The 11,957-nt window shown below is 51.3% G+C and overlaps 1 protein-coding gene across 1 annotated transcript in view; it reads left to right on the top strand.

The window, feature by feature from the left end:
• Positions 1-1,392: 1,392 nt before the first annotated feature.
• Positions 1,393-11,957, top strand: part of Kcnk1 (potassium two pore domain channel subfamily K member 1) — a 33,526-nt gene continuing 22,961 nt past the window's right edge. The window contains exon 1 of the mRNA XM_026413380.2: positions 1,393-1,823. Coding sequence (XP_026269165.1) covers positions 1,469-1,823 — 355 coding nt within the window. The 5' untranslated portion in view covers positions 1,393-1,468. The remainder of the gene's footprint in view (positions 1,824-11,957) is intronic.

The raw sequence follows: 11,957 nt of genomic DNA, 5'->3' as shown, positions 1-11,957 counted from the left end.
CTCAGGGGTGGGAGCAAGGGAAAGAAATGGGTTACTGATGAGCTTTTGAAGTACAGAGAAGGAAAGCAAAGGATGACCTCAATCCTCTGAGTAAGCAGGGAGGGATTATTTACTGAGAGTTAAGAACCACTGGTGAGTGTGTTAGACACTTATAAAATGTGATTTTCTTATTCTAAATAATTGTACAAGTCACTTTTACTTTTAATGCTTTTCCTGATTACAAAAACACAGCTACTGTAGAAAACTTTAAAAATATTTTAAAACACAAGAAATGAAAATCACCTATATCCTCTACTAACACCTATGGGCAAGGGGTAGGAGCTGGTTTTATTTCCATGCAATCTATTATGCAGAAATACTTCTATTTTACAATGCAGAATAGAAATATTTTATATATTTGAGATTCTGTAGGGTTTTGTTTATGCTTCAGCAGTCTGAACACATCTTTGGAAGCAGCCCCCCTCTTGAGATACCATAATTTTTCTGCTTTGGAACATCCAGAATGCTCCCGATTGGCTGCTATTTTATCTGTGTATGGTAGACATCCAGATGCTGTGTGCATGTGATAGAGATGTTTCAGGTCAGCTTCTCTGTGCTTTTCTTAGCACACACACTCCTTCAAGACTCTTGAGGCCTGCTGCTAAGTTACCTTTCCAGAAAGGTTCATAGTTTTTTACCTTTGCCATAAACAGCCCACGGACCCCTCTCAACATCTCCATCCCTGAGAAGAAGGACTTGAGAAGCTGCTGCTTCTGGTAGTTGGCACCTGGGTCCTCAGTTTAGCACAAAGCCTGAGGTCCTGTTCTAAAGATCAAGAGCTCAGAAACAGGCCTCCTTTCCCGGGAGCCTTCGTGAGGGGTGTGTGGGTCCGAGGGCACTTGAAGGTGCTTTTCCGCCGGTGGTTTCGGGTACTTCGCCACCACCGCCTGCTCCAGATGGACCAACTGTCTGGCCAATAAGAAGAGAAGGACAGAATCAGGAGCTAGCTATTTTTTGATGGTGGCTTTGACTAGGCGGAAATACGCGGGGGCAGGAGTTGCGGGGAGGGCAGCGCGTTGCCCTGAAGTGGCCCGGCCGCGCGCTCACCCACCCGGCGGGGACCGACGGTGGGCGCTAGGCAGGGGCGCCGCCGAGAGGCGCCGGAGGCCTGGCGGGGGTCCGGGACTGCCGCGGGCTGGAAGCGCGCCGCGGGCGGGGTGTTCCGGGGCCGCGCCCAGCCCAGCGCTCCGCCAAGTTTGCGCGCGGTCTCCGCCGACTCCCGGTTACCTGAGCCGGCGCCCACGTCACTGCCACATCATCTGGGCCTTTTATATTGCAAGGAAACAGGAAAGAGGGAAGAAAAGCGTCGCTGGAGCGAGCCAATCGCGGGCGGGCGGTGGCGGGAGGAGCGCGCGGGCCGGAGCGGAGCCCAAGCCGAGGGGCGGCGGCCGCTCCGGCCGGTCTGCGGCGCTGTTCTGGCGGCGGGAAGATGCTGCAGTCCCTGGCCGGCAGCTCCTGCGTGCGCCTGGTGGAGCGGCACCGCTCGGCCTGGTGTTTCGGCTTCCTGGTGCTCGGCTACCTGCTCTACCTGGTGTTCGGCGCCGTGGTCTTCTCCTCGGTGGAGCTGCCCTACGAGGACCTGCTGCGCCAGGAGCTGCGCAAGCTGAAGCGCCGCTTCCTGGAGGAGCACGAGTGCTTGTCGGAGCCGCAGCTCGAGCAGTTCCTGGGCCGCGTGCTGGAGGCCAGCAACTACGGTGTGTCGGTGCTCAGCAACGCCTCGGGCAATTGGAACTGGGACTTCACCTCCGCGCTCTTCTTCGCCAGCACGGTGCTGTCCACTACAGGTACCAGGCCGAGGCCACCTCTCGCCACACCGGCGGCGCCCGGGCCTCTCCATCCCCCGCCCCCAGCGTCTGACCCTCCCTGGCCCCTTCTGCGGCCGCGAGGGCGAGCGCCTTAGCGAGGTGGCCTCAGAGCGTGACTTGGTGCAACCGCCAGTAACTCCAGGGGAGTGGTCCCTAAGTAACTCTTGGGGAGTGGTCCCTAACCTAGGGCCTGAGTGGCTGCAGGGGCTACATCCTCCACACTCTCTGAATACCCTAAACTAGATCTCCAGGTGAACCGGTAGCATCCTGGCCGCCCAGGGGCTAGGGGTTGCGCCTGGTGCGGTCACCTTCCTCCTGACCTGCTCCCAGAGGGCGGAGGCCGCAGAATCTAGTAACGATATTTCTGCAGGCACCTTCCGGACTGTGCCTTCTCTTTTGATAACCATGCATAGATATTAGACTTTTAGTACCGGGAGGCAGGTGACCTCTAACAGGCCGATTTGGTTTCCTTCAGAGTAGGAGGAGGGTGGGGGAGAGGAAAGCGAGTGTCCGATTGCCCATGAGCCGACAAAATGGGGCACCCTGATTCAGCAGTTATTTCAACTTTAGGTACGAGTGGTTCCTGGTCAACTTCAAAGCACCACCTCCTGCAGAGCTCAGGAATGGAGCAGGTCCTCAGGTGCAAGGGGGAGGAACACAGGCCCCAGCGCCATCGCTGGGCTGGATTAAATCCAGGAAGGCTGTTTCCCCAGCCTTTGCCAGTGGGGCACACAGCCCCGGCTGAGATAGAGATAGGTGTCTGCCCTCTGTCCAGAACCTCACAGGGCTCCAGCACAGCCCCTTCTCCTCATTGAGATCAGCCTGTGAAGCAACCCGTTTTTGTGAGCACAAGGTCACCTCACACTTTCTAGTTCCCAGTGTAGCTTGGAATTGGGGTGGGGGGGCATTGTGATTCCTCCAGGAAAACACTTTATAATATCCAGGCTTTACAGGTGAATTCCCTTGGGGTGTGACCTCCTACTTCGCTGGACCTCGTAGCTTCTGTTGTTCATAACCACCACCCCCCTTACCCAGTTGGTGGTTTTGGCAATTATTAATGAGTGATAAATAACATTGTCCATGAAGAGCATGTAAAACAATTATTCAGAAGACTGGGGTGAATTACTAAGCTGACTTAAGTTTATCCTGAAATAGAAGTAGGAGTCTAGCTTGTGTTGTGGGATATTAAAAACATAGCCCTAAATGAGACAAACTTGTGTCTCCCTTTCTGAAAATGGCTCTGCCCTAGAGACTCTTTAATTTTTATTTCACCAAATACTGCCTCCACCGTACTTATCAGCTCTGTCCCTCTGCCCAGGCAGAATTCACCTTGCCTTTCTGTTTAGATTATGCTTGCTTTAGAGCAAGAATCACTCATTCTCTTCAGAAGTCAGTATTTCCATAAGGCTACAGAAGTTCACAATGGGGTCATGATGCTGGGTACGCATGCTGAGAAGGGTGACTGCTCTCACTGTGTACCTTGCAGACAGGACAGGAATGAGGATGCCAGGTGGAAATGAACCTACTTGCTTTTCCTGGGCGGGGGGAGGGTTGCCCCTGAGTGGTGAAGCTCATGTATAAGCTCAGTATCATAGTCCTTAGCAAAATGTCCAAAGTTAGTGTATATCTTGCTTCCTCTGGGAAATTCTTGTCTATTTAAGATGTGAGCCATTCTCACACTTTTTAATTAGTAAAAAAATTGCAGTTCCTGTAGAAAAGGCACTAGGGACAGATGTCTTATCATTGGTATTCAGATGGCATTGGGGTTCCTAAGAAAGTCTGGATTCATGCAAAACAATGGTTCATTTAGGAAAACAGTGCAAGGGGCACTTAGGGACAAACCCAGTGAAAAAGGTGCCTCTTGGTTTGGATAATTAGCAGGTCAATGAACTCTGTCGTGAGTACAGCCATTCTGAGTCCAAGGTCCTCCTTTGTTGGTTTTGCACTGAGCCCCTGTTGGACACAGTCTACTGGATTTGTGGCAGAGGGTTAGGTCACTTTTAGATTAAAGCTGGTATACTTCATTACTAGGAGAATCTTCTCTGGCAGAGAGCCAGGCAGCTCAGGGTAGCCGGAACTGCTCCTCTCTCAGGGCACGTGCTTGTCCTTGTCCCTCTCACCCTTACAGCCCTGTCAGCTGCCAGCTGCTGCATAGGCACAGCCCATCCTTGTCTTGTGTGGAGTAGTAGTGACCAGCATCACAAAGATGCTGTCCTCAGTCACCATCGCTATAATACAGGTCCGTCAGTGCCTTTGGGTCCCAGTCGCCTCATCCCCCAAATTCTGAGGCTCCATTTCTGGAAGGAACTGGGTGAAGTCTGCATGGTCTATTTGGAAGAAGCCTTAGCTTGGCAGGATACAGCAGTATTTTCTTCATTCTTTGCCAAGGACTCAGAGTATTTCTAATAATCAGTTTAATACCCCTTTACCTCCCCTGTTGAGAGGAGAAGACCTTTCTCTTCCATTGCCAGGTTCATGGCTGAGGCACCAATAATGAAGGACAGGCTGACAAGAGACATCTGTTTCAGTTTTACATGGCACCGGAGTCTTGGGTGGTGGATAAGGAAGTTCTTTTCTTCTGGACTTGGGTGGGTGGCCCTACATGAGTGTCATCCTTGGCAGAAGGTCCAACAAATGTTGCATGGCCTGCTTCATGGGGGAAGAGTGAGGAGGAGGAGGTGAGGGCAGCCTTCCTGCTCTCTCAGGTGCCATGGTGCCGTGTTTGGAGTGGCATGTGTTGATGCCCACCACCCTTAATCCAAAAAAGACACAAGGACCTCTCCATGGGAACCAGATGAGAATGCAAGAAACAGAAGTTTCTGGAGGAAAGAGGGGCTTGAAAGCCAGAGGAGAAGACAGTATTCTCACCTGACTCACACTGTGATCTCCCCCGAGGATCAAGGACATGTCATCTAGGTGATATTTGGGGAGTCAGATATCATTTTATTAAACTCTTCTTTAGTAGCCACGTAAGACTTTGAGCTGCATCGTTCATTCTTTATCATTCTATTTTCTATTTGTTCTTTTCAGATATACATGACAGTAGAGTGTATTTTGACACATCATACACATGGGGAGTATCGCTTCCCATCTTGTGGCTATACACGATGTGGAGTTTCACTGGTCGCATATCATGTGTGCACATTGGAAAGTGACGTCTGATTCGTTCTACCAAGTACATCATTCATTCTTAAGAACCACATTCATTCTTCAGCATTCATGCTGAAGGGGGATCCATAAGACGCTCAGTCCCTTTGTGGCCATGGCTCGTTTCTGTAGGAGGCTCTCTGGTCCCTGTTTGTGAAGAGATGTTTCAAAACTCTTAAAAATGTGTCCAGTAAAGGAGCTTGTTTGGGTTTGTTTGGAGCGGTCTCTGATGTAACCAGATAGGGGGCTACCAAAACAGGAGTGGTTTTTAAAAAAGATGTGAGAAAAGGTAAAAGGGGGTGTGGTGTACAGGATGGATGCGTGGTGTTTGAACTGTCAGCTAGAAATGAGTTTTCCCACCAACACAGATTTCTGGAGCTATTAGAGTAGAGCAGGGATGAGCCAACCACAAGCTCAGCTCCTGGGCCTGACCTGTTCCCACTGCCTGTGTTTGTGTAGCCTGAGCCAAGAATGGCTTCTGTGCGTTCAAATGGTTGGGAAAATGTCAAAGGAGCAGTAATATTTCCTGGCATGTTAAAGTTTTATGACAATTAAATTTCATGGCCCTTCAGAAGTTTTATTGGCCTGCACCACACCCGTGCATTTGTGTCATTTGTGGCTGCCTTCCGGCTACTGTGGCAGAGGTGAGTAGTTGTGATAGAGACCACGTGGCCTCAACAACCAGGACATGTCCTGAGTGGACATTGGCAGACCCAGCATGTTCCACTGGGCGTGAAGCTCCTGGGAGCCCTAGGGTCGTTCTGCCCACACGTCGCTACCTTTGGCACTTCCTGCAGACAGTGCGGCTTCTCCAGCTTCCTGGCATGCTAAGTTGGGTGCAGCACCTGCACTGTGGGTCCCCACCAACAACCACTTCCAGAAATGGGGTGGTTATTACAGGTGTCACTGATTTGGGGGCAGATCTGTGACACTGCCTTTTCTGTGGGCGATAAAGCTGTGTTGGCGTGGATCGCCTTACCTAAAACATGGAGTAAAAGGACAGTGAAGAGGGCTAAGCAGAGTCCACCTGAGCCAGGAGGGACGGGAAATGGTGAGCACAGCTTCTGGCCTTTCCCCCAGGAGAGCCTTGGCCTGGTTGCACCTTCACGTTTACTTCCACTTGATGCCCTGCGTGGGTTTCAAGCTCATGGCTGACTCAAGAGGAAAAGCACAGCCCCAGGGAGCAGGTGACAGGTAGCTTGGCATCCACACAACTAGACAATGTAAGACATATTCTTTGCCCCCTCGGGTGCCAGACAGCAAGTGCATGCATCGTCTTCCAGGTGTGCAAAGAGCCAGTGAGGTGTGGTCTCCACTATCCTCCCCTCTCAGGGGTGGAAACACAGACCTGGTCTCCATGACCCCTGACAGCTTGAGCTGGCATTGGCTGTGTTTCCAGCAATTTCATGGGTTGAAGGCCTGACCTCATACGGCAGACCATGACTGCATTTGAAGGCCGGGATTTTAAAGAGGAGATTGACTGAGAATGAGGAACTTGTCCAAAGGCAGCCATCTGCAAGTTTGAAACAGGCCTCTGAAGGAACTCAACCTGCCCACACCTCTACCTCTGACTTCCAGCCTCCAGAACTAGGAGAAAATAAATTCCTATTGTTTAGCCACCCCATTGTGGTGTTTTGTTATGACAGCCCTAGGGAACGAAGCAAGAGGGGCTCAGCTATTTTTAATGGTATGAAAAAAATAGATATAGGAGCATGAGAAACAGAAATTTTAAGTCTTTTTACTGTTGCAAGTTTCATGTACTGTACATGAGTAGGATGTCACCACGGCAGAGCCAATGGTTGTCGATGTCCTTGACCCATTAAGGAAAGGCTTCAGCATGTTTCTGCTCAAGTCATAGAAGTGTGCAATACACTCTGGAAGCATTTCCACCCAGTGATGGTAAGAGGGAGCGAATTCAGTGTTTGAATGTAAAACACATACTTGTCTATGTAACACCAGCTCTTGAATATTTTGAAGAGCTTTTTATCCCCCAAAATATGAACTACTGTGTTCTCTACACCTGTTTTATAGCACCTGGAACATGCTGTAACAATTACGGATGGTTATACCTTGAAATAAACTAGGCCTTTGGCCAGACTGTAAGTCTTGTTAAGAACAGAATCTTCCAATGTGCAGTGAACCTAGCCAGGCCCTCAGGACACACTGTCCTTGAATTGTGGTGTGGGCAAAACATCAATGGGCTATGAGTAGCAGACACATGTAAGGTCAGAGCATATGAAATTGCTCATACTCAGTGTGACCCATAAAAAGGGCAACTCCAGATGGCCGGGCCGACTGTGAGGGTGGTTTCAGGGACAGATGCCGGCTGCATCGAATGCTCTTTTTGGCATGGTTGGAGTTGCAGCTGCCTAGATTTTATTATTGAGAGACACCCACAGACACCAGTTACAGCCATCTATGGAGCCTGTGCTGTGTTCCCATTGCTTGTTCCTGACAGGAGATAAAGGCCTTGTCAGAGAGCACGCAGCTTTGAGGTGTTTTCTCAACTCCCATGACCCTGCTGTCCCTGGACTCAGTTTGGCTCTGACTTCCTGTGGTCTTTCTCTGTAGTTCCTAGAGAATTGGTGTTCTCTTGGTCAGCAGCAGGTGCAGGCTCTGGCCCTGACCTGACAGTGGAAGTGAGACAGAAGAGGGGTCCAGAGCCACATAGTTTTTCAGGAGCATGGACTTCCTGTTCCTGAAGCACTGCGTGGCCCTCATGCTGGTTGCTTCCCAGTGGCGTCCGGGTTCCCTCTCTTCCATCTGCAGAGCAGACTTGGTTGCTATGTGGATGAAGACTAATTGGCTTCTGTTGGACACTGGCAAGTTTTAACTTGGTGCTGTCTGTTTGATCCCAGATCAGAGTCTACCTTTTTGCAATTGCATCTCTGACTGGAGCTGACTTCTTGGTGCGAGGAGAGCCTGCCTTCCCAGATCTGCCTCCACAGATGTGTTTATAGCACTGGTACCAATTGAAGGGTTCTCTTGTTCAGATATGATAGAAATCCAAATTGGCACTCCCTGAGCCATCAAAGCCCTGCACTCAAGTGCCAGTGACTCTCAGCTCTTTGTGTGCTCCTGTGGCCCGAGCGTCATCAGTTCCCAGCAACTAGTGTCAACAGCTCTCCCAGCCATTTCCTGGAACTCAAGGCCCCTCTTCCCTGAGCAGCTTCCGTCCAGTTCCCTGCTACTCTAAGGCTGTGGGGCATTCTCAGCAGCAGTAGCCCTTAGTGCTACCAGCTCAGAACAACCAGTTCAGCCTGCTCTTTCCAGGATAGAGATCACAGCAGCTGTGAAACCCATCTGAGCTAGGAACCACAGGCTTTGCTGTGGATCTGCTGAGGCACGGGAAGGCAGTACCTAAGACGGGGTCCCAGCCTGGCGCAAGATTGAGGAGTGTGCTCCTTTTACAGACAGTGGTGGTGGGTCTAGGCAGGTGCACAGCCTCCTCAGGCTGTCTGCCAAGTCATGGCTGTGTACTGCTCCTTGTGGACCAGATTGGGAACGGCCAAGGAAGAGGGAGGCATCCAGAGAAGCTGCAGGGAGGAGTCCTTAGGGATTGCCACAGGTTTCTCAGAGGTGCTGCAGCCAGCCAAAGTGAAGTTCCTTGGAGCCATTGCAGGGCACTGGACATGGCCATGGCTGACTAGAAGGCATCTGGTGCAGCCATAGCTGTTAAAGGTGGAAGTAGAGAATGGGCCCTTCTCTCTTGTCTCTATACTGTGGGGGCTTTAGGTGGTACGTTCACCAGGCATTCAGAGACCCAGGTACTGCAGAGTTGGTGGAATCATGGCTGGATTCAGAAAGAAAGCCAAGACATATGCAGGCCTGAGGCCAGAGTGTGCACATGGAGATCAGTTGGAGGCTCCTCCTGAGATGAGTCAAAGCTCCAGGACCTCACACATGACCCAAACTGTACCCACTGGCTTAGGATTCTTCTCAACTCAGGCAGAAATCACAAATGGGCCGAGTGCAGCTCCTTAGTGTTAGCAGCTCCAAGCAATAGCAGCTCTCAGCTAGCATTAACAGCCCTCCCCAGCCAGCAGCTGTGGGATGCTTACAGAAGCCAGAGCTAATCCCTACTGTTCCCCAGCTGCTGGCCTCCCTGTTACCAGCCCTAGGTGGTGGTCAGCCCCCTCAAGAGTTCCCAGCTCAGTGCAGCCAGCTCAGCCTGTTCTGAGAAACCAATCAAGGTGGAAATCAAGAATAGGCAAAATACAGCCTCCAACAGTGGCCTAGGCCTCCTTAGGTCCTAGGTTGCAGTGTACAGCAGGAAGCAGCACACATGCTGCTCTGACGGGAAGGGAGGCTACTTCTGGAGACAAAAAGGCTCACTCAATAGACTCCGCACGTGCAATGCGGCTGCCCAACTTTTACTTAGTCATGGGGGGGGGAGGGGCTCCTCACAGAAGGGATTGGATGCAGCTGAAGGGCTGCAGAGGGCAGAGGGGCAGGTCGTCTGGGATGGACACGTGACCAAAGTGGCTGCAGACATTCATGACAGCTGTGGCTGTGAAGATGGACAATGTGAAAGATGCAAATACCACTTAGGAGCTTCAGGCCCCTGTCTTCAGTCTCAGCTGAGCAGTTTACTCAAGTTGAGGCTTCTGTCCCCTTTCTGCTCACTTTGTTGAGGTTTCTTGAGGTTCATTCTGGCCTGGTTTCGTTGTTGGTCTGTAGTCCACTTGCCAGTGGAGCAGGGAGGCAGGAGAGGCCATCTCCTGGAAGAGCTGCCCACGGGGCCTTCTGCACTAGGGGTGCAGGAACCTGCCCAGGGCCTTCCCCAGGCCCCTTCCCAGTTCTATTTGGCCTTTCTCCCAAGCACTCAGCCTTCCGCCTGCTGGTTCCCTCACTTCTTGAATGCCACCCTGTGTGGAAGTAACCCGCCTTCTGAGGACATTTCTTCCCTTTTCTGAGATTGTTTTGTAACATGAAGAAGGCTCTAAAGGAGTTGTTCATCTGTAACGTCATTGTCTTGCTGACGTATTCAGAGATGACTGAAGTATTCACCTATAGTAGATGAGGGCCTGCATAGCTGTGCCCAGCATGGGAGGCCCTCCAGGGTCTGCAGGGCAGAGGCCCGCTTCCCTCCTGCACGTCTAAGGAGCACGTGGGCTCCCCTGGCACTGAGCTGGGCCCTGGGTTATATCGCAGTGAATGAGAGGAATGGTCCTTGCTCTCCTGGGAGGGGCGTCTGGTGGGAGGGAGATGCTGCCAAGGAGAGAGCCTGTGGCTGGCACAGTAAGTTAGCCCTGAGGACGGAAGCCAGGGAGAGTGGCTTGGGGAAGGGGTGGGCACTGGGCATTGCAGCTTGTGATGACCTCAGTGGTCTGCATGGCCTCCGTGGCCTCCATGCCCCCGCCTACTGAGGAGAAGGCAGGTGTGAAGAGGGAAGGAGGGGGCATTGGTACAGTTGTTTGGGGAGCTGTGCATGAGGACGAAGGCCTGACTGGACAGCCCAACCAGAAAGCCATCACCACCAGGGGCTGAGCAAGAGCGCCAAGAGGCAGGGTGTCCAACATCCCGGGCCTTGCAACACAGGTGGCTTTCCAGAATGAGGCGGGAAGCAACAGCAGGTCTGAGGGATGAGGGGAGCCAGCCAGTTGCTCCAATAGGTGGGCCCTGGCAGGTGTAGGAGGGACTAACAGAGGAACACAGGAACCCAGATGAGCCTGGCACGTGGGAGCCAGCTGATGGCAGAACCCGCAGGGTGGGCGGATGGAGTAGGTGTGAGCTGTCAGCAGGAGTCTAATCAAGAATGATGCCGCAGGCAGAGTGCTCTCCACAGAGTGCCCTGGCAGTGGAAGGGCCTGGTGCGCATCCTGGGCCTGTTGGACTCCATCCCCCTGGGGTGGGCCCGGGTTACCTTGGGGGCACACGCAGCTCAGAGGGGTGTTGTGAGGGCCACGCTTGGACAGTGACAGTGACTTCTGCTGAACAGTGTGCTGTGGGCTCGCAGTAGGTCACATGTATCAATTGTCAGCGCACAGACTCTGAAGGCCTAAGGGGGATGATGGGTAAGTGGTGAAGAGGGATTTCAGGTGCAGGACATGAGGTCTCTGGGCTATCTGCCAGGGTTGGAAACATTTATGATAGTGTTAAATACTTCAACTTGTATGCTAAGGAAGAGTAGCTAAATGGTGCTATTAATTTGTAATGTAATATGACATAAGGCTTTGTAAGAAACTGAAACAACAAGGAGCAGAAGTATTTGCTTCATATTTTATAAGTATACCAGTGGAATATTTAGTGTTCATGCAGGGATTCAGTATAAAATATACATTATAGAGTGTGGAAAGGATGACAGTAGATACCTCCAGCACATTTATCTTATTTTTTTTTAAGTGGGGTTCTTTTTTTTTTTTTTTGGAACTGGGGATCAAACCCAGGGCTTTGTAAATGTGAGATAAACACTTTGCCTCTGAGCTATATCCCAGCCCTCAGGACATTTTTTGGGAGTAGCTGATATTACATAAAGTCACCATGGAAAGAACCTACATGGTTTCTGTTTTTAGGAAGTCAATAAAGCACCTTTTCCACAAGAGGTGCCATGGAGGACGGTGTGGGAGGGTGTCCGCTCCAGACAAGCACATTTTTGGTTTCAGATTCTGTCACTGGTGGGAGGTCATCTTGTGTCTCCAGGGAGAGTGCCTGGTGCTGTTCCTGTCTCCTTGTGCTGTTTAACTTGAAAGTTTGCATATGTGGCTCCCTCTCTTCCCTGATGATCTGAGCACCTTCTTTTTTTCCCCCCTCAAATACTGTGTTCTTGATGCAGTCTCAGCTTGTGACGAACCAAGGAGAGGGAAAGTGAAAGGCTTTGAGCTAGAATTAGAAGGTTCAAACATTCTTGCCAGTGCAATTCGTCAAGTGCTTGAACATCGGTCACCAAGGCACTCAATTATTTAGAGACCAGGGTTAGGTGGCTTAAGTTAATTAAAGAAGCTGGAGAGGCTGCTCCAGCCTGCC

This window comes from Urocitellus parryii, chromosome 9, assembly GCF_045843805.1.
Source record: "Urocitellus parryii isolate mUroPar1 chromosome 9, mUroPar1.hap1, whole genome shotgun sequence".
In the NCBI taxonomy this organism is placed as follows: Eukaryota; Metazoa; Chordata; class Mammalia; order Rodentia; family Sciuridae; genus Urocitellus; species Urocitellus parryii.
Note: the sequence above shows the minus strand (reverse complement) of the source record. Positions and strands in the feature narration are given on the sequence as shown.